The sequence below is a fragment of the Moschus berezovskii genome, chromosome 17, assembly GCF_049115385.1.
Source record: "Moschus berezovskii isolate FMDL1 chromosome 17, NW_MosBer_1.0, whole genome shotgun sequence".
In the NCBI taxonomy this organism is placed as follows: domain Eukaryota; kingdom Metazoa; phylum Chordata; class Mammalia; order Artiodactyla; family Moschidae; genus Moschus; species Moschus berezovskii.
In genome coordinates, this window is record NC_142476.1 from 63,720,742 (window position 1) to 63,747,520 (window position 26,779).

The window sequence follows — 26,779 nt, forward strand, 5'->3', positions numbered from 1 at the left end:
GAAGGCGGCGCCTGCGTGCTCCTCCGCCGCGCGCCCCGCCTCCTCCCGGGCCCCTCGCGGCGAGCCCGACTCTCCTCCCGCGGCTGCCGCAGCTGCCGCTTGCACACGGCCTCGGTGGCGGGCGCGGCGGGGCGCGAGCCTGCGGAGCGGCGGCCGGGCGCGCGGCCCCGGCGGGCACCCCTCCGAGGGCGGCCGAAGAAGCTCCCGGCGGAGGCGGCGGCGGTGGGGGGCTGCGGCGGCCGCGGGACCCACGGCCGGCGCCTCGGCCTCTCCGCCCCCTCCCCGGCTTTTCTCTCGCCCGCTCCCCTCCCGCTCCGGACCGGCACCTCGGCTTTGTGCGAGGAGATGGTGTAGCCCCGCGGCCGCCCGGAGGAGGAGCTGGACACTTGTCTGCCGGCCCCGAGCTGCGTCCCCGCCCCTGGAGGAGACTGCCCCCGGCTCGGCTCGGCGCCTCCCGCGTCTCCCGGCTGCTGGGGAAGCCTCGGCGCGGCCGGCACCATGAGGTGAGGGGCGCGCGGGGCGGGGGCCGGCGGGCCATTGTGCCGCGGGAGCCGCGACCCCGCCTTCCCTCTGCCGGCCCGGCGCGTCTCCCAGGTCTCGGGTCTCTGTCTCCCCCCTCCCGCTTTGTCCCTTCTCGTTTCTCTTTCTTTCTTGTAATCCTCCCCAGCCCCTCTTATTGGGGACGGGGGGTGGGGTTCCTCCTTTCGACGTTCTCCCGTTTTCCCTCAAATGCTCCTATTGCGCCCAGGATTTCCCTTCCTGAATTTAATGTGCTCCTGGCTCCCTCCCCTCCGGCCCTTGCGAGACAAACCTGGGAGATGGGGAGGGGTTCGAGAATCGAAGCGTGCTTGTTGCTGGGAAACAGGTATTTTTCCGTCTCTATGTAAAAATTTCGTTCCCTTTTATAACAAAACTCTAGTGTTTAACTAAAAAAAACGGATAAAAGTTTGAAAGACCTGAAATTTCTGTGGGGAATAAAGTGCTCTGCTAGTGGTAGGTGAAAGAGCTCAGAAAGGTGAAATTTCACGGTGGTGGGGGAAGGGAAAGAATTTATTACGTTAACATGGGAGGGGGAACACAGTGAAAGACTGCGATAACTAAGTTGTTCGGGGTGTGTAAACGGGGGCGGGGGAGGGATTTGTTTGAAAACCCTTTTCTCTTCCTCTAGCAGCCTGTGTTGCATTGCAGCATCTGCCTTTTTCTTTTTTCTCTTTAATCAATAAAACAGAAGCTAAATTATTCAGCCCCAAAGAATTGAATGTGCCGTCGTAAAATGTTACTTTAATTGATACGATGAAACATATGGTGTGATATTTTTCGTGTTTGTTTCTCCAATTGTGTTAGAGAATAAACCATGATGTGGTGTGTCATTCATTGGAGATTTTTTTTCAGCCTTTCCTGTGTTTTGTGTCCATAACCTTCTCTTTTCGGATTGGTGCAAGACTTCGTGAGAAATGGGACTCGGTAGACTGAAGGCTGATCCATTCTGCGTTATCATCCTTAAGGCCTTCCTTTTAGGTTAAACAATTGTGGATAAAAGTAAATTACTCCATTTCTGTCTACTGGAAGAGATAGTCTTACAGTTCGTTTGGATTTGAATCTCCTTTGTGTTAAAAGATTAATGGCTAGCCATTGCCAAGACCCTTATAATGTAATACAATGAGATTTGAATGATATAATCTACACATTCCTGCGTTTTGGCAAGAAAATGTCATCGGAATTCTTTCTCAATTTAAGTAGTTTCCACATTAAACTTTTTTTTCCTATCAAGATTGAACGCTACTTTCCCATTTTGTTTTTATATATATATATATTTGTGCTTTCAGCTTATTGTGAATTTGAATTGTTTATCTCTGATTCAAGTTATGGAGCTTTATTTGAAGGCTTTAAAAACTGTTTTTAATGCTGTGTCTCTTAAGTGACCCCTTTTCCTTAGTGATTTCACAAGCAAGTTATTTTCAAGTATAGATCAGTGCAAAATGTAATTATGGCATACTTTGTAAAATATGGCTTGAAAAACTTGAGCCATGCCTTTGAACATAGGTTTTTTTTTTTTTTTTTGAATCAAGTTATTGGTGTCCTTGAAAACTCTGAAACTATAATAAAGCATTGCTAATGTTAAGTCTTGTAATAAAATATATTGTTGATTTCTGCTGTAACTTTTAATGCTTATTATAGGGGTCTTGGAGACCAGAATTTATCAAGTTTTTCCAAACTTTGGGTAAACTTCCCAACATTGAAAAATGTAAAACAATGAAAGTGAATTATTTTAAAATAAAATGATTGTAAAGTTGTCAGATTCAAAGACTGACCCAAAAAGAAAAAAAAAAACTTAAAAAGTATTCAGTGAAATTTGATCACTATCATGCATAGTTATCAACCTGTCAAAGGTAAATTATATCTCACATAAAAATTCCTAATAAAAAGTAATTTGTAAATTTTAAGCTGTTTTCCTGCTCTGCTCAGTTCTTTATTAAATGTAGAAAGGGAGGAATCACACCGATGCTTTCCAGTAGCTTAAATATAGAACATGGTACACAGGTCTGAAAAGTTTGTTAAAGTAGTCTACAGTAATTCTTTGTAGGCTAATTGTGAATAATTTACAAGCAGAAAAGAGGATCAGCTTTTCACTTTGGAAGGCATTGGATTATTTGGTAGGTAGTTTGTGCGACTCATATGTATTCACATTTCCTTAGATAGCTGTAAAAGCAGGATAGTCTGGTAAGGAAGTAAAAAGTGCTGGTTGCAAAGAGCTCTGGCATATTTTGGTGCATAAGAAACGGCTTTTTAGGTTATATTCATATTGATTTGGTCTCGATGCTTTCCAGTATGCTAGGACATAAATGTTATACTATTAAATTGAATCTCTCTAATTACGAGTAGTTCTGATGCTTTAAAGGCCATCCAGAAATAGGAGTGCATGGGTAGGAAATTTCCCTTTAAGTTGGTCATAATTCTGAAGAGGGAGTGTGATAAATATGTTGCAGTTTAGGCATTTGTGATAAAATCTCTCAGATGACTTTAGTTTCAGGAATGGCACTCTCACTGTGGTATAATGTAATAACTCCTTTGCAGAAGGGAATGGAATAATACCTTTTGCTTAGTTGCTCAGTCATGTCCAGCCTTCTGAGATCCTGTTCCTGAAGCAATCTTTAATAGCATTCTACACATTTAAAAAGCTGTGTATAGAATTACTTGTTAGTACTTTTTAAAAAAACAGATGAGAATTAAAATGAGAACATGTATTTCTTATACAAAACAATGAGAGGGTTGAGACCTAAAAAACTGGTACTTTTGTTAGTGGAACATCCGACTTTTTGTTCTATTCTTTTTTTTCATTTATGTAATGATTGAAAAGTATAAGGTGATTTGTGATAGAGGTAGGTGATTATGTGTAATATTAATATAGTATATACCTTTTAAATGATTACGTTTTTGCTTAGTTGGTTAGTTACTAAAAATTTTTTTTTGTTTTTGATAGAAGAGCTTGTCTGATATAAGATAGTTACATGTAGCTTAGTGGCTAAGAAGAGTCAGAAGATTTTGGATTGACATTCTTAGATCTGTATTAAATAGTCCAGGATTCCACTCACTCTTCTGTGACCTTCTCATGGAAAAAAGGTGTAGTTGAGTTGTGAGGATTCGGCCAAGTCACTTATTAGCTGGGTGACCTTGAGCTGATCACTTTATTTCACTGATCTATATTTAAAAATATGGATGCTTCCCTGGTAGCCCAGACAGTAAAGCGTCTGCCTACAATGTGCGAGACCTGGGTTCGATCCCTGGGTCGGGAAGATCCCCTGGAGAAGGAAATGGCAACCCACTCCAGTATTCATGCCTGGAAAATCCCATGGACCGAGGATCCTGGTGGGCTACAGTCTATGGGGTTGCAAAGAGTCGGACACGACTAAGCCACTTCACTTCAAAAATCAAATGATAATATTGACTAGAAGAGAGTGTGTATTGTGTACTTGTAAACCTTATACAGTTACATTACTCATCTTGTTTTAGGGCTTAGTTCTGTGTCAGACTGGTTAGGTAAATCTTTTGGGTAGTTTGCTTCACCTCATCTAGTTCAAGGATGGCCAGCAGATTATATTTTGCTTCCAGTTGATAGTGGCTGCCATGTTGATAAGGGCATAGCTTCATTTCTGGGTTTTGTGGAAAAGGGCCATGATATTTGATTGGGATGAGGGTTGTACAGAGTGGCAATATTTAACCATCTGAGATCTAGTCCAGTCTTCTTATTTTATAGGTGAGGAAACCGATCTTTGTTTCCTTATGTATGTTTAGTCGTTGAAGTAGTTCTTGTGATTTTGTTACCTTCATTTATAGTAATGATAAATTTAATACACATTTTAAGAGTGTGGCATAGCTAAAGTTCAGAAGATCCAGGTTTTGTATGCTGACTTGTTAATGGAGAAAACTGATAAATATGGAGATTATTCTATTATTTCAAGGATTGTTGTGACAACGGTCAAGTGAGAGCCCAAGAAAAGATAATAATAGGAGTCTCTCTATTCCCATGGATCTTGCTTTATGCTTGTAGATTTTGGATGTGTGGCTTTCTTAACAGAGGTTAATTTTAGGGGCAGGAGCCAAATTTGCATTTTTTAGAATGTCAGTGCTTTGTATTCAGGCATTGTTTTGCCGTGTAGGTATTAAGGAATACATCATGAATAAGAATGTGAATTGATGGAGAAAATGTGCTGGTTTTTACAGCAGTCAAGGTTTTCAGTTAGTCCAGTTGGAATAACTGAAATAACTGGCAGGCCCGTTCTGGCTGGTATAGAAGAAATTACTTACTCAACTGACAGCTTTGGTTACTTGTCCTGCTGCTGCTAGGTCGCTTCAGTCGTGTCCGACTCTGTGCGACCCCATAGACGGCAGCCCACCAGGCTCCGCCATCCCTGGGATTCTCCAAGCAAGAACACTGGAGTGGTTGCCATTGTCCTACACCCAGCTTAAATCTGGGGTGACTGTATAACTTGTGAAACTCCCAGTCTTTTGTTTTTTAATGTCCCCTCCCTCTTGAACCTCCCTTGCCATCCCACCCCTCTAGGTTGTTACACAGCTCTGATTGAGTTTCCTGAGTTATACAGCAAATTCCCAATGGCTGTCTACTTTACATATAGTAATCCATGTTTCCCTGTTACTCTCTCCATACATCCCACCCTTTCCTCCCCAGCCCCCCACCCTTGTGCATAAATCTGTTCTCTTTGTCTGACACCCAGTCTTTATCATAAGTGTAAGAAGGGTTTGGGAAACTGTGATTTCAATTTTTATGCAGTTGTTGGGGAGGAAAAGGATGCTTCTTCCTGTGCGCGTCTCCCCTTTCTCTGAATTGATGGATGGAACTGAGTGGAAATAAAAGTCAAAGAGAGAATCTGAGCTGAGGCTGTACTTCAGTGAATGCTTCCTCAAATAAAGGCTTATGAAGTTTTCTGGAATAGAAATCAGGAAGATAATTCCTTGTCAGACCTGAGAAGTAGTCCTTGGTTTATCTACATCCCAGCTCTCTTCTGGGTTACATATTCTTTGCATATTCTTTTGCCATTGCGTTTATTAAACCGTTTTATAGTGATGTGGATTTTTCTGTCCCTCTTCTCTGTAAGCTCCTTGAGAGTAGGACAGCGCTTATATATTCAGGGTGCCAGCAAAATATTTGGCATAAGGTGGGTGCTTATATAAATGCTTGAGTTGGTGTCCTTTTCCAGAGTCTATTCACTAACAATAAGCACCACCATTTCTGGATCACCTATAATGTTTTGTAGCTATACTGGGTATTCTAGGATGTAAAATAGTATTCAGCATATAATAAATGTTAATAAAGCTATTAAATTCAAATAAAACAAGCATCCTGAACACAACAATAGGTAGAGAACTTGTTTCTTACTCAAACACAGAGCTCTGCTGCTGGTGCTAAGTTGCTTCAGTCGTGCGACCCCATAGTAGTGGGACCCCATAGTCGTGTGACCCCATAGACGGCAGCCCACCAGGCTCCCCCATCCCTGGGATTCTCCAGGCAAGAACACTGGAGTGGGTTGCCATTTCCTTCTCCAATGCATGAAAGTGAAAAGTGAAAGTGAAGTCGTGTCTGACTCTTCGGGACCTCATGGACTGCAGCCTTCCAGGTTCCTCCTGGGATTTCCCAGGCAGGAGTCCTGGAGTGGGTTGCCATTGCCATCTCCAAACAAAGCTCAGAAGTGGCCAAAAAGAGTCAGACTCAGGTTTGTCTAACCTCAAAGCCCTTTTGGAAGATACTGGGTTTTCTTGACTTTTTCATTAAATTCTGAATTAACAGAATGGCCATCATTCTGTTTTTTAGTTTTTTTGATCATGGGACTTACAAATATTTTTGAGCAACAAGCTCAAAATGCATACATGTCTGTTGGCTTAGCTGATTTCTACTCTGCTTAATGACTGCTTTGTTTTGATCCTTATTAGTGCTTAAAATATCAGTAATTGGATAGTTTGTGATATTCATGAAGAAAGGTGTATTAGTCAGCTCCAGGTGCTATAACAAAATCCCATAGAGATTTATTTTCTTAAAGTTCTGGAGGCTGGAAATCTTGAGATCAGGGTGCCAATATGGCCAGTTCTGGTAGGACTGCCATCTTCTTGGACACTTTCTTGTTATGTCCTCATATGGCAGAGAGACAGAGGTCTCTCTTTTCTTATAAGGTCACTGATCCTTTTGGATTTGGACCCCGCCCTTATGACCTCACTTAACCTTAATTACCTGCTTAATGTCCTGTCTCTGAATATAGTCAAAGAGGGGATAGGGCTTCAGTATATGGATTTTTCTGGCAAATAATTCAGCCCATAGCAGAAGATAGCCCAGTTTTTTTGGTCAGTGGATACAGCTTTGATAGAAGAAGCGAATCTGTATAATGCTTAGGTGATTTTTAGATTGATTGGTTTTAAGGAACTCTACATGAAGAAACCATTTACCGACAAAATGATGAAACTGATTTATGAAAGAGACCTCTTACATTCTAGAAATTTCTGTACATTGGGAAGTTTTTGTTTTATAAACTGATAAACTTACATTTATTTTTTCAAAGAATCCTTTTGGTATGAAACTATGTATATGGCTCAGTGCAGAGGTTGCATCAGTTCAGTTCAGTCGCTCAGTCGTGTCCGACTCTTTGCGACCCCATGGACGTCAGCACACCAGGCTTCTCTGTCTATCACCAACTCCGGGAGCCTACTCAAACTCATGTCCATTGCATTGGTGGTGCCATCCAACCATCTGATCCTCTGTTGTCCCCTTCTCCTCCCGCCTTCAATCTTTCCCAGCATCAGGATCTTTTCCAGTGGGTCAGTTCTTCACGTCCAGTGGCCAGAGTGTTACATATAAGAGGGTAAGAAGGACAGGCTTTAAAGTCAACCTGAAATCAAAGTAGGTTGTAAACCTACTTTGAGTAGATCACAATTTTTGAGATACGAATTTTTTCTATAAAATGGAGATACTCTTTTGCATTATAGAGTTAAGGAAAATTAAATCAGAAATTATTTAAAACCCTGGCATAACATTTGGCACGTAAAATGGGCTTGGTGAGAGTAAATTCCCTACTTCTGTGGAAGTCTGACATCTCCTAAGTTTATGTTCAGTTCAGTTCAGTCGCCCAGTCGTGTCTGACTCTGCGACCCCATGAATCACAGCACGCCAGGCCTCCCTGTCCATCACCAACTCCCAGAGTTCACTCAAACTCATGTCCATCGAGTCGGTGATGCCATCCAGCCAACTCATTCTCTGTCGTCCCCTTCTCCTCCCGCCCCCAATCCTTCCCAGCATCAGAGTCTTTTCCAGTGAGGCAACTCATCGCATGAGGTGGCCAAAGTATTGGAGTTTCAGCTTTAGCATCAGTCCTTCCAGTGAACACCCAGGATTGATCTCCTTTAGAATGGACTGGTTGGATCTCCTTGCAGTCCAAGGGACTCTCAAGAGTCTTCTCCAGCACCACAGTTCAAAAGCATCAATTCTTCAGCGATCAGCTTTCTTCACAGTCCAACTCTCACATCCATACATGACCATTGGAAAAACCATAGCCTTGACTAGACGGACCTTTGTTGGCAAAGTAGTGTCTCTGCTTTTTAATATACTATCTAGGCTGGTCATAACTTTCCTTCCAAGGAGTAAGCGTCTTTTAATTTCATGGCTGTAATCAGCATCCATAGTGATTTTGGAGCCCCCAAAAATAAAGTCTGACACTGTTTCCACTGTTTTCCCATCTATTTCCCATGAAGTGATGGGACCAGATGCCATGATCTTTGTTTTCTGAATGTTGAGCTTCAAGCCAACCTTTTCACTCTCCTCTTTCACTTTCATAAAGAGGCTTTTTATGTTAAGAATGTGGAAAATGATGTAAACTGGTTCAGCAGCTTTAGAAAACAAGCACTAAATGTAGAGTTACTAGATTACCCAGTAATTCCACTCCAGGGAATATGCGCAAGATAAATAAAAATATATGTCCATACAAACTGTATACAGATGTTCATGGCAGCATTAGTCATAATAGCCAAAAGGAACATGGTTGAAAACATGCTAAGTGAATGGAAGTCAGACACAAAAAGCCACTTTTGTGACAGGAAGAGGAGTAACAGTAGCTATGGTTTTGGGAGAGCAAAGGAAGATTGAGAAGTGAGTATGTGCAAAAGGGTTCCCCGACCCCATTCCAATGTGTATATGTGTGTGTGTGTTTGGATGCTGTCAGGGTGTCTGAGAATTCAACTGAATTCTGACACTGCCTACCTGGAGTTGGAATCAGATTCCCCGTGTAAAGGGCTCAGTCCCACAAGACCCACCTTCTGTTTCAGAAAGTGTGTCAATCATGTCCGACACTGTGTGCCCATGTACTGTAACCCACCAGGCTGCTCTGTCCATAGGATTCTCGAGGCAAGAATACTGGAGTGTGTAGCCATTCCTTTTTCCAGGAGATCTTCCCAACCCAGGATCGAACCCGGGTTTTCTGCATTGCAGGTGGATTCTTTACTGACTGAGCCACCAGGGAAGCCCCTTGCCATTTCAGAGATGAGTCGCAAGTCCAGGTTGTTACTTGTACTTCTAATTGACTGGCTGTGACTCAGAGGGCCCCATAGCCCCCTCCTTAGGTGTGATTAATTTTTTAGAATGGCTTGCAGAACTCTGCGGAGAAGGCAATGGCAACCCACTCCAGAACTTGATGGAGGAGCCTGGTAGGCTGCAGTCCATGGGGTTGCTAGGAGTCGGACAGGACTGAGCGACTTCACTTTTCGCTTTCATGCATTGGAGAAGGAAATGGCAACCCACTCCAGTGTTCTTGCCTGGAGAATCCCAGGAATGGGGGAGCCTGGTGGGCTGCTGTCTATGGGGTTGCACAGAGTCGGGCACTGCTGAAGTGACTTAGCGGCAGCAGCAGAACTCTGGAAAGCTCATTTGCTCGCTAGATTCCTCCTTTATTATTAAAAAAGATATTAAAGAGGATGAGCCAGATGAAGAGCTCCACAGTTCCTGAACAAAGGAGCTTCTGTCCTTGTGGAACTTGGGGCATGGATGTGTTCTGGTTCCCTGATGTGGGAGCTCTCAAAAAAGAAAACCTGAAAGCTATTCTTTTGGATTTTTGTAGAGGCCTCTTCACATTGTCATGATTGACTGAACCATTGGCCAGTGGTGATTGATTCCACTTCCAGCCCCTCTCCTCATCTTTGGAGATAGGATGGAGTGGGTAGGGGGGTGGCACTGAAAGTTCCAACCCTGTAGTTACTTGGTTGGTCCTTCTGGCATCAGCCCCAATCCTTGGGTGCTTCTGAAAGTTACTTCATTCACATGACCAAAAGATACCTTTATCACTCTACTTCAGAAATTCAAGGGTTTTGGGAGCTATGAGCCTGAAACTGTGGAGGAAGACCCTATATATCTTAAAAATCACAATGTATATTGGGTTTCCTTCTGGGATGATGGGAGATGTTCTAGAATTAAACAATGATGATCATTGTTCAACCTTGTGAATATACTTTGTTGTTCAGTCGCTTAGTTGTGTCCGACTGTTTGTGACCCCGTGGACTGCAGCACACCAGGCTTCCCTTTCATCACCATCTCCTGAAGTTTGCTCAGACTCTTGTCCATTGAGTTGGTAATGCCATCCAACCATGTCATCCTCTGTTGTCCCCTTATCCTCCTGCCCTCAGTCTTTCCCAGCATCAGGATCTTTTTTGAGTCAGCTCTTTGCATCGGGTAGCCAAAGTATTGGAGGTTCAGCATCAGTCCTTCCAGTGAATATTCAGGATTAGTATACTTTAGGATTGACTGGTTTGATCTCCTTGCAGTTCAAGGGACTCTCAAGAGTCTTCTGCATCCCCGCAGTTCAAAAACAGCAATTCTTCTTGGACTAATATTTTAAATGAACACTTCATGTTTTCTACAGAAGAGAGATTGAAGATAGAGAACCATTGGGCTTTTCTTTTTAGGGAACCAGGTAGGTGGGAGTGCTGAAGTGGAAATGTTAATTAATGGTGCCTCTGAGAGGCCTGATCAAATTTTGGAGTTCTTTACGCATAGGTAGCAGCCATCTCTCTGGTAGCTCTGTTACAACAAGGATGACTGAAGTCACTGATAATATCAGTGAAACAAGTCCATCAGAATCTTCAGAAACTTGTTTAATCTGGATAGTGATTTTTCTTGGGTCTGTTTACAGTAATCACAAATACCAGAGAAAGTTTTGTCTTTGGTGTCATCAACCTTGATGATATTTTTACCCTTCTAGGACATCTGGTCTTGACAAACCTATATGTCTAATGATAATGAAGTCAGAATGACTAACTGTGCTGCCCAGGTTCTCACTCCTATCCTTTTTGGTATATGTGTGAGCGTGGTAGGGAAGAAGATTCATAAAGGACCTCAGACCATAAAGTGAAATAAAATGAATAGCTCTTTAGGTCAAATCTCACGGGAATCCAAATTGCTTGTCTTACAGTGCAGTGAACTGATCTTTCTGTGCAGGTGTTGTGATATAAAATATTGGTTATATTTGAGTGTCTGCTTTGCTTTGAGAAGTCCCCTCCTCATCTCCTCCAAATTCTCATCTCACATTGGACTAGTATTGCAAGCAAATTGTGTCTGTTCACTTTTTTTTTTTTTTTAGCAATTTAAGATTTATGGATCAAAAAAGTTTTCATTTCATTTACGTTCATCTCTTTTTAGTCTCTTATTGGCCGTGGTTTAAGAAAATGAACCCAATTTACTATTATTGAAACAAAGGTTTGGTCAGTGTTTGTTTTAATTACTTTTTTTCTTTTCATTATAAAGCAGTACAGATTCTACGTAGATTTTAGAAGGTATGGAAAGTATAAAGATTTCAATAACTTAAATCTAAACCATCTAGAATTTTAATATTTTGATATATAGCTTTCTAGACTTCTCATAATGCATATGGCATATGTTGTGCATCCTCAGTCATGTCCAACTCTTTGCGACCCCGTGGACTGTAGCCTGCCAGGCACCTCTGTCCATGGAGTTTTCCAGGCAAGAGTACTGGAGTGGGTTGCCATTTCCATCTTCAGGGGATCATCCCAGCTTAGGGATTGGACCCACCTCTGTTAAGCCTCCTGCATTTGCAGGTGAGTTCTTTACCACTGGTGCCACCTGGAAGCCCCCGTAATGCACATAAATGTGCTTGTGGGGTATGAGTGTGTTTTAAGTAAAAGTGAGATCATACTATTTAGAAGCAAAATTATGTGTTTTGTAACTGGCCGTTTTCCACATCTTGTCACTAAATAGAGATCTAAAATAATTTTAAGTGCCTGCATGGTATTTTCACTATGCGTTGGCTGACCTTAATCTACTTAATCTCTTGAAAGTGAAAGTCACTCAGTCCTGTCTGACTCTGTGACCCCGTGGACTACTCAGTTCATGGAATTCTGGCCAGAATACTGGAGTGGGTAGCCTTTACCTTCTCCAGGGGATCTTCCCAACCCAGGGATTGAACCCAGGTCTCCTGAATTACAGGCGAATTCTTTACCAACTGAGCCACAAGGGGTAGACTTTTAGATTTTTTTCCTTGTTTTATAAAAAATACTGCTGTGAACATCTTTGGCTATATATGTATATCTTTGTGCATGTCATATTTTATATCTGCACAGATACTTATATTTTAGGATAAATTCATAGGATTAAATTGAAGAGTATTTATTTTTCCCTTTTCTTTTACTTTTTTCTATCAGCAGGTCCTGTCACGTCTCCCTTTGCTTCTCTCCATCTCACCAACCCTGCTGAAACCCAGGCCACTGTTACTCTGACTGGAGCAGTTGGTATCTTCTCATTTCTCTTCTTGTGCCCCATTCTCCATACATCAGTTAGAATGGTCTTAAAGTGGAAATCCAATAGTGTTCTTTGCCTCCCAAAGCCTTCAATGTCATCTTAAAGTGTTCTTGGGATAAAACTCAAATTTATGATAAAACCAAAATTATTAGTTGGACCTGCATGATCTGACTATATTCTAGTTCCCAGAAAATGGGAATTCACAGGCTTCTGTGAGTATGCAATGTTTGAATGATTAATGAATGAAGTTGCCAGACCAAAGGGAATTTTCTTAGTTTTTGGTTCAGTTCAGTTCAGTTCAGTCGCTCAGTCGTGTCCGACTCTCTGTGACCCCATGAATCACAGCATGCCAGGCCTCCCTGGTACACATTACCAAATGAACAACGGATGAGAGTGCCAGTTTCACCTCACTCTAACCAACTCAAGCCATTGTCAGCGTTTTTAATCTTTGCCTATTTGATAGGCAAAAGGTGTTATCTCATTGTTTTAATTTGTGTTTCTTTGATAATAGAGTTGAATATTTTTTTTTGTCTCCTTAATTTCTCTTTCTGTTTTTCTCATTATTAGTGTATAGGAATGCAAGGGATTTCTGTGTGTTAATTTTTTATCCTGCAACTTTACTATATTCATTGATTAGAGTTGAATATTTCTTCTTGTGTTTATTTGACATTTCTTTTGACAGAGTTGTCTCTGTGTCCTTTGCCTGTTTCCTCAGTAGGATTTTAATTTTTCTTGTAATGATTTATAACGTCTTTAAAAGGTAACCCTTTGTGGTGTAGCTATTTTATGGCAGTTATCTAATGTGGTATTAGAAACTGCCTCAAAACCTAGCAAAACATGTATGGGTTGGCTGGTCAGTTCCCCTGGGCTCACCTGGACTCACTTGTATCTTTTCATTTCTTAACTAGGTTTATGATATGTCTTTTTGTCTCTCACTTAGTAATAGCAGCCTTCTTTGAGATTATGCACCAGGTTGCAAGGTCTTATTAAACTTCTGCTTTATCAAACTTATCATCCTCTTCCCTAATGCCTTCTTTGACAAAGTCAGGCATAAGATCAAGCCCAGAGTCAGGGTGGGAGGAGACTGCACACAGATGAATCAAAATCAACCGTATGTATCTTTTTTTTAAAAAATAAGTTCATCTATTTATTTATTTATGGCTGCACTGGGTCTTCATTGCTATGTGCAGGCTTTTTCGAGTTGTGACAAGCAAGGGCTTCACTGTAGTAGTCATGTGTGGGCTTCTCGTTGCCGAGGCTTCTCTTGTTGCAGAGGACAGGCTCTTGAGCTTGGCCTCAGTAATTACAGTACACTGGCTTCATTGCCCCAGGGCATGTGGAATCTTCCTATACCAGGGATCAAATCGTGTCCCCCGCATTCGCAGGCAGATTCTTAACGTCTGGACCACCAGGGAAGTCCAACTGTACGTATCTTATAAAGAAATTTAGCACTTATCTTTTAATTTTGCTTTGGTGTAGAAGCATTAAAGTTTCATTTCAGTTCTGTTAATCTTTACCTTTATGTTTTCTGCCTTTGGTGTCAGGCCATTCGTTCTCAAATTAAAATGATACAGGTATTCACCTTCATTTTCTTCTGTTACTTTTAGGTTTCATTTATGTTTAAATTTAAGCCACTTGAAGTTTATTTTGGTGCAAGATGGGAGGTTAGTACTTGACTAAATATCAAACATTTAGTTGTCAGCATCATTTGTTGAATAATCCATCTTTTCCCATTTATTTGAAATATACTCATTGTATACTGAATTCTCATAAATGCTTAGCTCTGTTTTGTTATTTGTTAACATTATTATTAATGTCATAATAACACTTGTTATTTGACTCATTAGTTATTTGTCTAATTTTAGGCTATTACCTCACTGTCTTAATTACTCTGTTTCTATAGTATATTTTAGTATCTAGAAAGGAAAGTTACTGTTCATTTATTGTCTTTCAAAATTTTATTTGCTATTTTATTTGATCCGTTCCTTTAGTTTTAGAATCATTTCATCAATAAAAGCAAAAATGAAATAAAATTTGCACTCCCAAACCTGTTGGAGTTTTAATTAGAATTGTGTTAAATTGATGGATTAATATGGCTGGGGGAATTGACCCCTCTATAATACGGATTTTTTGTTCTTTTTTGTCTCTGTATTCAGATTTTAAAATTTTATCTTTAGTAAAGTGCAGCAATACTTTAGTTTATAGTTTAGTAGGTTTGATATTGTACCTTTAAAAACTATATTTAGAAATTAAATTTTCAGCTCATTTTTGCTGTAAGTATATATGTGTTCTCATTTTTCTTGTCTTAATTTTATTTAAAATATATAGTTACATTTAAACATAAAACTTTTGATTTTGAGTTTTTCCTTCTCTAATAACTAATTTCCAGTGTTGGCATTTATATTCCTCAGTTTTCTTAGATTTTGAAATGTAACAGCTAACAGTTACTGAGTACTTACTGCCTGAAATACTTCCCATATAATCATTTAATACTCCCCTTTACAACTTATAAGGTAGAAACAGTTGTTAGCCTCCTTTTGTAGGTGAGAAAGATGGATCTCAGAGGGTTGAGAACCTCGCCCAGGGTTAAGTGAAGTTGCTCAGTTGTGTCTGACTCTTTGTGATCCCATGGACTGTAGCCCACCAGTCTCCTCCATCCATGGGGTTTTCCAGGCAAGAATACTGGAGTGGGTTGCCATTTCCTTCGCCAGGGATCTTCCTGACCCAGGGATAGAACCTGGGTCTTCTGCATTATAGGCAGATGCTTTACCATCTGAGCCTCCCAGGGTTACCTGCTGGTAAACAGTGAACTGGGATTTCACCCCAGGCAGTCTGATTCCAGAGCCCGTGCTTTTAACCAGTATTCTAGGGTCTCTCTGTAATGATTCACTTTTATGAACTGAGGTCTGTGTTTGAATTTTCCTAAATGTTGATGTGTGAGTGAATATTTTTCTTTGTGATTTTATCATATAAGGGTTCTTTATTTTCTGAAGAACAAGGCCATGTAGAATGAATTGACCTAGAATAGGAGGAACATTTCAGAGATAGCAGGGGTGGGGAGAAAAGGCTTTATTTGGGTTTAATCTTGAAAAATGAAACAAAATTATGGAAACATTCATGTTGTGGTTGCTACTGTGTGTTAAATTCTTAAGATGGAAGAAGAATAAATCAAGTGTTGGTTGCTTGTTTCACATAATTTTTTTTAAAAAATTGCAAGATGGTATGAAATTATACTATATAGTTCATGTTATGATGGACTTTCTGGTATGATCCTAAAGAAAGTCATTTTTGCGAAAATATTCAAGGGCTTTATTAGCAGAGCTCAAGGGCTTTACTTATATTTTCAGATTTTTTGTTTTTGACCTCCTATTATCTCATCTTGATTAGCTTTCTCTAGTTATTTGCTGGTGGTGTCTGTTCAAATGCTTTTAGCTGCAAGTACGGACACGACTGAAGCGACTTAGTAGCAGCAGCAGCAGACTCAGAGTACTTCAACGTTAAGAACATATACCATCTCATATAATTGAAAGTCTAGAGAAAGAGTAGGGTCCAGGCCCACTCCACTCAGTGGCTCACAGATGTCTTTGAGAACCCAGGTACATTTTGCCATCTTGAGTATCCATTTAATCTTCACACTGGTAGCAAACAGGGCATGGGATTTCTAGGCTTCACGTTCAGAACCACTGATTTCTTCATGGGAAGAAGGGTTGTCTTTTGTTCCTTTTCCTCCTTTCTTAAGGTATAATTTACATACAGCTAAATTGTTAATTATATCTACAGGTTGATGAATTTTTACTACATATACTACATAACTACCACCCAGGTCAGGATACAGAACATACTCATCACCCTATTAAGTGCCGTTAACATTCCTTCCAAGTCAGTGTCCCTCTCCAGTGTTTATTTCTGCCAGTGGCTCTGCGAGTAGTTGGAAACAGTTCTCATCATTTTTAGTAACTTGGAAGAGTCCTGCATCCTTGGAAGGCTTGCACTTCAACTTTGTACGTGGTACTCATTGTGTTGCTTTGTCATTGAAATACCTGCCGTCATTGAGAGACTGACACGTAAAGAAAGTGAACTGGCAGCGGTTACTGTTACCTTAGGAGAAATGTTTGACAGGGATGAATTTTATAAGTGGTTAGTTCATTCGTTTTTCTGGTGTGTATGTATTAGGATGATTTTGTTTCCCTGGGCAACCTGGCAAGTTATGAATCATATTAAGACCCCAAGCCTTATTTTGTCCTGTATTATATTTTTACATATATGTTGCTGGATATTCTAATTTATTGCATTGGTGTATTACCCCATCCAATCTGTGATCTATGCAACAGTCAGATCTTTCTGAAATTTAGATTTATCAGCTCAATGTCATGTCTAAAACACTTCAGTGGCTTCATGTCGCTCTTAGAATTAAGACAAAACTCTTCCTTTTCATTGCCTACTTCCTGTGTGAATCTTCTTGCTCTGTGATTCCAAAGTTAGTAAAATGGCACAATAAGACAAATCCTCAAAAGCCAGTTATAAAAAAGTAAAAGATGTACATGGACATACCCATTCCCTTATGCTTACAGTTTAGTGGGGGTGGAGGCATTAATCAGTAGTGGTAAAGAACCCGTCTTCCAATACAGAATAACTCAGAGGTGTGGGTTGAATCCCTGGTTTGGGAAAACTCCCTCGAAAAAGAAATGATAACCCACTCCAGTATTCTTGCCTGGAAAATCCCATGGACAGAGGAGCCTGGTAGCTATAGTCCGTGGAATAGCAAAGAGTTGGACACGACTAAAGTGACTTCACACATCGTGAAGGTAGACTTTCATCTATTTTGGTTTGATTCCTTTCTAAATAATGTCATGTGCAAATAATGTTTAAGATTTTTCTCTAGTTTGTATGCCTTTTATTTATAGCAGCTTGCCAGTATTATTTTGTATTGCTTTAGTGAAGTATTTTGTTAAATCCATCTATTATTTTGTTCAAAGCATCTACTTTAAGGGAAATTCCTCTGTCATCTTTTTATATTTCTCTGGATATGAAAGCTTTTCAAGGTGTTTTCATTTTAGAAGGAGATAGGCAGGTCTGATCATCATTGGCTTCAAAGACGTTTTGCTTTTTACCGACTTTGAGACCTTGGCTGTCCCCAATCTCAATTCTGTCTCTGCCATATGGAATTAATAATCCATTGCCTTGTTTTGTGGTTTGCCTTAGTGCATTTAGAAAATTTATGGATTTAGTGTATTCTTGTACATTTGATTTAGTGTATTGTTTTCTTTATGTTGTACCATAACCTTTTTTAAAAAATAAAATTTGAGCTGTTGAATGTTCTTTTGCCGTTTTTTAACCTTTTTTTAAAAAATTAATTTTTGACTGCACTGGGTCATTTAAAAAAATTTGTTTTGATTGGAGGCTAATTACTTTACAATATCATGGTGGTTTTTGCCATACATTGACTTGAATCAGCCACAGTTGTACGTGTGTCCCTTGTCCCAAACCCCCCTACCTCCCTCCCCATCCCATCCCTCTGGGTTGTCCCAGTGCACCAACTTTTAGTGCCCTGTTTCATGCACTGAACTTGGACTGGTCATCTATTTCACGTAATATAAATGTTTCAGTGCTCTTCTCTCGAATGATCCCACGCTCGCCTTCTCCCACAGAGTCCAAAAGTCTGTTCTTTACATCTGTGTCTCTTTTGCTCTCTCGCATGTAGGGTCATCATTAACCATGTTTCTAAATTCCATATATATGAGTTAATATACTGTACTGGTGTTTTTCTTTCCAACTTACTTCACTCTGTATAATAGGCTGCAGTTTCATCCACCTCATTAGAACTGACTCAGATGTGTCTTTTTAATAGCTGAGTAATATTCCATTGTGTATATGTACCACAGTTTTCTTATCCATTTGTCTGCTGATGGACATCTTGGTTGCTTCCATGTCCTAGCTGTTGTAAACATGTGCTGGGTCTTTGTTGCTCCCTGAGGGCTTTCTCTAGTTGCAGCGAGCAGGGGCTACTCTGGTTGCTGTGCTCAGGTTTCTCATTGTGGTTTCTATTCTTGTTCCAGAACATGGGCTCTGGGGCTCATGGGCTCAATAGTTGTGACACATGAGCTTAGTTGCTCTGTGACATGTGGGATCTTCCTGAATCAGGGATTGAACCTGTGTCCCCTGCATCGGCAGGCAGGTTCTTAACTGCTGGACCACCAGAGAAGTCTGTTTTTAAGAATTATTTGTTTGGCTCCATTGGGTCTAGAGTGTGGGCTCTAGAGTGCACTGGCTCAGTAGTTGTGGCATGGCAGGTAGGATCTTAGTTTCTCGACCCGGGGTTGAACCCACATCCACTACATTGGAAGGAGATTATCTGCTCTGCCACCAAGAAAGTCCCTTTAACTTTTAGTATGAAAGACTTCTGATTTTAGGTGCTCTAAAAGCAAGGAGCTAGTTAAAGTCTTAGAGAGTGTGTATTTTAAACTTTCTTAAGATGAATTTTTAAAAAGCAAACCCCCTGAACTGTGGAACTGTTATTTGCATCATTGGAAGCAAGCCTCATTTCTCCCCCAGTGGCCACTCTATAACCTTCCCTCCATATGCTTGGTCCATACTGGGCCAGTTATTCTTCCCTAACTTCCTCCTAAGAAACTTTCACTTGCACTCTGCAGCACACAGCTGTCTCAACCTTGGCATTCAGGGTCCTCTGCAAAACGTTCCTGCTGTGCCTGTCCATGCTCATCATGTGAATTCATTTCACAGTGGTCTGCTTTTGTTCCCTGAAGGTTCTGGTGGAATTTCGGTCTCATTACTTTGGTTCTGTCTTCTGGAAAGCTGCCTTCTCTTGCTCAGTCACTCTTGCTTCAGTTTCCTCTGTTTATATCTTTTAGTGATCACTCCTGGCTAAGTCTCTCGTATTGAACTCAGATCATCTGTTGACCATTCAGCTTGTTTGGTACTTCAGACCTAAAATTTTCCTTCAAAAATCAAGTGTGGGCTCCCTTTACTCCTGGTACATTTCTATAAGCACTTTATAGCATGCTGGGTACAATCAGGGACTTCCAATAACTTAAAAAATATATATATAAAAACTAAACTCATGATGATTGATTGTTTTAGTCCTTCTCATTTTAATTCTCTAGATAAATCATCTGATTTTCAAAGGTATTAGGGCACTTTGAGCAACTTAATATTAAACAGTGTGTTTTTATAAAAAAGTTAGATATGGGTGAGTGATGGTAATGGTATTTGGATAAAACAATATAATATGTACTTGAAACTATAAGGACCAACACAAGTTGTATGTATGTGTATCTGTATGTGTATCTATATGTTTTCCCTAGCTGGAAACCTTATGTAAATAAGTATTCTATCACCCAATCAGCACTCCTGTTTCTCTTTAACAGATTAACTGTTCCATTTCTTTCTGAGTCTGTAAAAAGTACTAAATTAGAAACTAATTCAGTAAGGTTTTAATACAGATCATGAGTACAATGATGAAGTAGACAGTTTATTTTTTGTGACTGCCAGATCTCCTCTTTCCCTCATTTTTCTAAATGCTTCCTTAATTTCTGTATCAGTCAAGATTCTCTAGAGAAATTGAACCAATATTTATTTATTCATTCATTTAAAGGAATTGACTTACATGACTGGGGGCTGATTAGAAGGGAATTTGTAAGGCAAACTGGTACAGTGGAAATTGAGACAAGAGTTGATTTTGCATCTTGAGTCTGGAATTTGTAGGGCAAGCCAGTAGTATGGAAACTCAGTTTTTATGTCACAGTGTTGACGCAGAATTCCTTCCTTTCCTCTTCTAGCTTCTGGTGTTTGCTGGCAATCCTTGGCATTTCTTGGTTTAGAGGTGCCTTACTCCTCTCTGCTTCTGTTGTCATAAGTCTGTATTTTCTGCGTGTGTCTGTCTTCACATGGCATTTTTCTCTTTTAAGGAGACCGGTCATACTGGATTAAGGGCCCAGATTACTCCAATGTGATCACATCTTAACCAATTATATCTGCCATGATTCTGTGGTTCCAAGTATCACCTTCTATGGTACTGGGTAGTTAGCACTTCAACATTAGCTTTTGCCTTAGTCTCCCATTTGGGTATGGACCATGACTTTGGTCTCATTCATCTCTCACTTTAGTCAGTTGAACAGAGGAGGATATGTGTACACATATAGTAAATATAAATACATGCAAAATATCCACAGTGAAACTGTTAGAAGTAATGAATGAATTCAGTAAAATTGCAGGGTACAAGATTAATGCCCCCAAGTCAGTTGTTTCTATATACCATCAGTGAGCAATATGAGCAGGAAATTAAGAAAACAGTTCCATTTACAGTAGTATCTAAAAGAATAAAATACCTCAGAATACATTTAACCAGTGAGATGGAATTTAGCAAAATATTGCTGAAAGAAATTAAGACCTAAGTAAATGAAAAGAACTTATGTGTTCATGGATTGAAAGACTTAATATTTTTAAGATGATAGTACTATCCAGAATGATCTACAGATTCAGGCAATCCCTGTCAACACCCCAATGATCTATTAAAAAATTTTTTTTTATATATCTGTTTGACTGTGTCTGGTCTTTGTGGCATGGGGGAATCTTTCATTGTGGCTCATGGACTCTCTAGTTGTGTCACGAACGTGGGCTTCAGTAGTTTTGGCACTTAAGCTTAGTTATCTTGTGGCATGTAGAATCTTAGTTCCCTGACCAGGTATCGAACCTGTATCCCCTGCATTGCAAGGCAGGTACTTACCCACTGGATCATCAGGGAAGTCCCCCAGTTGTGTATTTTTGCAGAAATAGAAAAACTCATCCTAGGGTTCGTTTGGCATTTCAAGGGACCTGGAATAGCCAAAGCACTCTTGAAAAGGAACAAACTTGGAGGACTCGTACTTCCTGATATCAAAACTTATTCCAAAGCTACAGTAATCAAAACAGTGTGGTGCTGTCATAAAAATAGTCTTATGGAACAGAATAGAGAGCCCAGAGGCAAACTCATGTTTCCAGTCAGTTGATTTTTTATTTTATTTTAAAAATTAAAAAAAAATTTTTTTTGGGAGGGGGCTGTGTAGTGAGGCTTGTGGGATCTTAGTTCCCTGACTAGGGATCAAACCCAGGCCCCCTGCATTGGGAGTATGGAGTGTTAGCCACTGGATTAACAGGGAAGCCAAGATCATTAAATGGGAAGAGGATAATCTTTTTCAACACGTTACTGAGAGAACTGGATATTCTTAGTTCTTTTGAAAGAGTTTGGGATTTTTCTCTACAGTATGAATGCCTTCGTGTTATTGATATTTGGGGTCAGAGAATTCTGTGTTGTGGATGCTGTCTTGTGCATTGAAGGGTGACTAATAGTATTCCTGCCTCTACCCACTAGATGCCTGTAGCTCACCCCAGTGAAAATTTCCTCCTAGTGAAATTTTGGATGGGGAAAAAATCACCCCGGTTGAGAACTACTACTCTGAATTCTGAAATGTCAGGAATTATTGTATAACTTTTAAACATTTAAAAAATATGTTCTGTGTATTTTAAAACATTTAATTTTTTTTTTTCCCTTGCTCTGCCATGTGGCTTGTGGGATCTTCTTAGTTCCCTGACTAGGGATTAAACCCATGTCCTCTGCAGTGAAAGCACAGAGTCCTAACCACTGGACCACCAAGGAATTAATTTCCTTAAATGTTTTATGTTTAAGTGAAAAAAGGTGACTCCTGTTTTGTTTCCTACTTTCATTACCAAAGATTTATATCTGGTTACTTAAACTTTAGTCTGGTAACCCAGCCACAGAGTATAAAGTGTTTCAAAACAGAAAAATGTGTTCTGAAAATCAGTCAATTTAAGTCTGTCTGTAAGTTAGAAACTACCTGAAGATGAAAAAAATCAGCCTTTGAATTTTAACATAGGTGAAATGGGAAAAAAAAAACCACTTTGGAAGAAATTGTTGTACCTCTTCATGAGTTCAATGTTAGTGTTTAAAACAAACTTAACTCATTGTTTTTAAAGAAAATTTCATGATTAACTTTTATGTCCCTAAAACCTGATAAATTTTCCTCACTGATCCAGAGGCCCAGTAACTGGAAGCCCATCACGTACCTGGCACAGGACACGAGTCCTTGGCTGAAGATTGTGGTATCTCCGAGGCTAACCTTTGTTGATGCTTCCTACAGGCCACATGGGCTAGCCAATTACACATGACAACTTTTAGTATCCTCCACTTATCCAGCGTAAGTAGATGTTTATAAATATTAGCTATCATCTGTTGCACATTTAAAAATGAGCCAGGCAATTGCTAAGCTTTTCATGTGAATCTTTTCATTTAATGAATTAGAATAAATGAGACTGGTGTCATCATTGCTATTTTACATTAGGGGAAGCCAAGGCTTAGATTGCTTAAGTGACTTGTCTGAAGTCACATGGTCTAAATGACAGCCGAGGTTCAAATCAAAGTCCTGCATCATTCCAAAGACCTTGCTCTTAATGTATTACTTTGGACTCTAATTTTTCTGCCTTTTAAATGCTGCTTCTCAGATTTCATTTTCCATCCTTAAGATCAAATCCAATACTGTTGGAGTTTGTATAGGAAGTATAGCAAATGCAGCAGGTTGGACTGGGTTTTATAAAGGCTTTGAATAACAAGAAAGGAACGAAACTCATGTGCTTCATACTTCTATACACTGTTTCTTCCAATCTTTACAGCTACTCTCTAGAGTAGGTATCACCCTCATTAGTACCCTTGCTTGAGTATATGGCAAATAAGGGGTGGAAGGAACCTAGCTTTGTTTCAGAACCCTAAACCCAACTTTGTTTCACTGTGTGTTTAGCCCTGTGTCTCAAAGTGGTTTGAACTTTTCTGGTAGATTAGTGACTTCTAATTTGTGGTTGCTGGGGGCAACTGTGGGCTTCCCTGGTGGCTCAGAGGTTAAAGCGTCTGCCTCCAATGCGGGAGACCCGGGTTCGATCCCTGGGTCGGGAAGATCCCCTGGAGAAGGAAACGGTAACCCACTCCAGTATTCTTGCCTGGAGAATCCCATGGACGGAGAAGCCTGGTAGGCTACAGTCCACGGGGTCGCAAAGAGTCGGACACGACTGAGCGACGGAACGGAACGGAACGGAACGGGGGCAACTGTGGAAAATTCTGAAAGAGATGGGAATACCAGACCACCTGACCTGCCTCTTCTCAACAGTCAGAACTGTACATGGAACAACAGACTGGTTCCAAATAGGAAAAGGAGTACGTCAAGGCTGTATATTGTCACCTTGCTTATTTAACTTACATGCAGAGTACATCATGAGGAACGCTGGGCTGGAAGAAGCACAAGCTGGAATCAAGATTGCCGGGAGAAATATTAATAACCTCAGATATGCAGATGACACTACCCTTATGGCAGAAAGTGAAGAGGAACTCAAAAGCCTCTTGATGAAAGTGAAAGAGGAGAGTGAAAAGGTTGGCTTGAAGCTCAACATTCAGAAAACAAAGATCATGGCATCTGGTCCCATCACTTCATGGGAAATAGATGGAAAAACAGTGGAAACAGTGTCAGACTTTATTTTTTTGGGCTCCAAAATCACTGCAGATGCTGACTGCAGCCATGAAATTAAAAGACGCTTACTCTTTGGAAGGAAAGTTATGACCAACCTTGATAATATATTAAAAAGCAGAGACATTACTTTGGCAACCAAGGTCCGTCTAGTCAAGGTTATGGTTTTTCCAGTGGTCATGTATGGATGTGAGAGTTGGACTGTGAAGAAAGCTGATCGCCGAAGAATTGATGCTTTTGAACTGTGGTGTTGGAGAAGACTCTTGAGAGTCCCTTGTACCGCAAGGAGATCCAACCAGTCCATTCTAAGGGAGATCGATCCTGGGTGTTCATTGGAAGGACTGATGCTAAAGCTGAAACTGCAATACTTTGGCCACCTCATGCGACAAATTGACTCACTGGAAAAGACTCTGATGTTGGGAAAGGTTGGGGGCGGGAGGAGAAGGGGACGACTGAGAATGAGATGGCTGGATGGCATCACCGACTCTGTGGACATGAGTTTGAGTGAACTCGGGAGTTGGTGATGGACAGGGAGGCCTGGCGTTCTGTGACTCATGGGGTTGCGGAGAGTCGGACACGACTGAGCAACTGAACTGAACTGGGGGCAACTGTGGGATTATTTTGAGGAGTTAGTTTGAACCGCTTGGTACACCAAGCTTTGTCTGTAACCCAGAGATACCTGTCTTTGTAAATGTTATATTTCAAGTATGTAGGTGCTTTTATGATAAGATACAGATTAACCTCAGTTCAGTTATTAACCTAAAAGATAGTAAATTCTAAGTACTTTTACATTGCTTTTTCTGAGTCAGAATATGTTAAAAGTAGAATTTATGAATTTACAGGGTCTTCTTATCTTCAAAAAGACTGAAAACCACTGTTGTAAATTGATTTTATCTGTATTTGATCTGTTTTTTAGGTGGGGCTTGGCAACCATTTAACTTTCCCAAAGACAGGGATATACCAAAATAATGCAAGTATTTATAGATATGGCAAGAAAAACTGCAGACTTTAAATTTTTGTTTTTTAGATGAAGACTTTGGGGGGAAAAAGTTACTAGTTACCTATATAGGCAAATCCATTAAAATGGTTCAAGTAAATTTCAAGTAGGAGAAAATGTAAATTGTTAGGAAATTATAGCCCTTGTTTTGTAAATTAGGATTTTTTGAAAATAAACTGAGAGGATCAAATTCTTTTAAATTATGGAACAAAAGGCATGTGGTATGCTGTTACATAGGATTTTAAAAATGACTCTTCTAAATGATGCTTTTAAAAGAATTTAAGTAGCAGTTTTATGCTAGTACATGGAGAATCATTGAGAGTGAAGGCATACCAGTACATTCAAGCTGTGAACAGGCTGGAATTTAGACTTATAATTCTATAGTTTTAGAATTTAGAATATCATTGGAATTCTGATGGTAGTATTGTGCATGCGTGATCAGTTGTGTCCAGCTCTTTGCGACCTCGTGGACTGTAGCCTGCCAGACTCCTCTGTCCATGGAATTTCCCAGGCAAGAATACTGGTATGGGTTGCCATTTCCTCCTCCAGGGAATTTTCTTGACCCAGGGATTGAACCCATGTCTCCTGAGTCTCCTGCACTGGCAGGCAGATTCTTTACCACTGTGCCGATGTTGGTAGTAATCTCTGTAAATTTGGTATCTCAGCCTTGATGGGGTTAATCGAGGCTTGGCAAGTCAAGAAAAAGAGTTCTGTGCTGTTTTCAGACTGCAGACTCATGTTGCTATGCAACAGACGTTGTCAGTCAGCACAGGGTATAGTAAATTGGTGTTCTCTGTCCCTTTCACCACATGCTCATTTTGTAATCTGAGAGAAGTGGTTTCAGGCTATTTTGCAAGGTTTTATTTTAAAACAGGCATTTGAAGATTTTTGTTGCTTTTTGTAATTGGTTGCATTTAAGGTCTGTGAAGTCTTTGTTCTTGTGTAGAAGACACACTAAAATGCTTGTGTTCAAAGAAAGGGTTTATAGATCTGTTTCCAAGTAGTTTCAATTTAGAGCAGTATTTTTGTTCTGTAACTGTAAGAAGGATGGTGCTGCCACTTCCACGGAGTCAATTTTTGCTTGGAAATTCAAGTTAAGTAATTTGAACATCAGAACTTTTCAGTAGCACAACATATTATTTTAAATTTTAGTTTTGAGAAGTATGGACCCAGATGTTGATATCAGCATCCCTTTGTTGATAAAGATGTTTTTTATAGGAACCCTAAACTTATATAGACTCTCCTGTAGAATCTGTTACTTTGTTTTCTCCCAGGAAAATTAAAATGTTTTAATAGCAAGTGGGTGATTGATAAAAGCCTTTTCCTAAAAAAGGGGTAAAACATTACAATAATATTTTATGATTTTAACCATTTTTAAGTCTATGGTTTCATGGCATTAAGTACATTCACATAGTTGTACGAACTATCACCTTTCTTCATCTCTGGAACTGATAGCCTTTTGCATCCATTTAGTAACTTAATCCAGGTCCTCTTGTAAATGCTTTAGATAAATTAACTCATTCAGTCATCATAGCAACCCAGTAAGGTAAGAATTTCTGTTATGTTCCAAGTGACAATAGCGAGGCACAGAGAAGAACATGCACTAGTCATGAGTGGAGCTGGAATTCACACCCCAGCAGTTTGTTCTGCTGTGCTGTCAGCCGCTATGCTGTGTTGCCCTCTTTTGGAATTACTTTCTTTTTAGTGGTAAGAGCAAAGCTTTTTTTTGTTTGTTTGTTTAATTTTTGTAGTTTATTCAAGTAGAATTAATATGCTTTAACAGTGTTATGGACTTTTAGTAAATTTAATTTGGCCATATTTTAGACTTTTCCCCCTGAATATTTAAAAAGGATGTAGTTTGTATTATGGTTAATTGTGTATGAAAATTATATACCTTTTGGTTAATCATATAGAAAGGATTTAATTCCCCTTTTCAGCTTTTTTCTGGGTCATTTG

At 40.0% G+C, this 26,779-nt stretch overlaps 1 protein-coding gene across 10 annotated transcripts in view; it reads left to right on the top strand.

Moving 5' to 3' along the window:
* Positions 1 to 368: 368 nt before the first annotated feature.
* ENAH (ENAH actin regulator) overlaps positions 369 to 26,779 on the top strand; it is a 159,142-nt gene continuing 132,731 nt past the window's right edge. For all 10 annotated transcript variants that reach the window (XM_055419798.1, XM_055419801.1, XM_055419803.1 and 7 more), the window contains exon 1: positions 369 to 503. In XM_055419798.1, the coding sequence (XP_055275773.1) occupies positions 499 to 503 (5 nt within the window). In that variant the 5' untranslated portion in view covers positions 369 to 498. The remainder of the gene's footprint in view (positions 504 to 26,779) is intronic.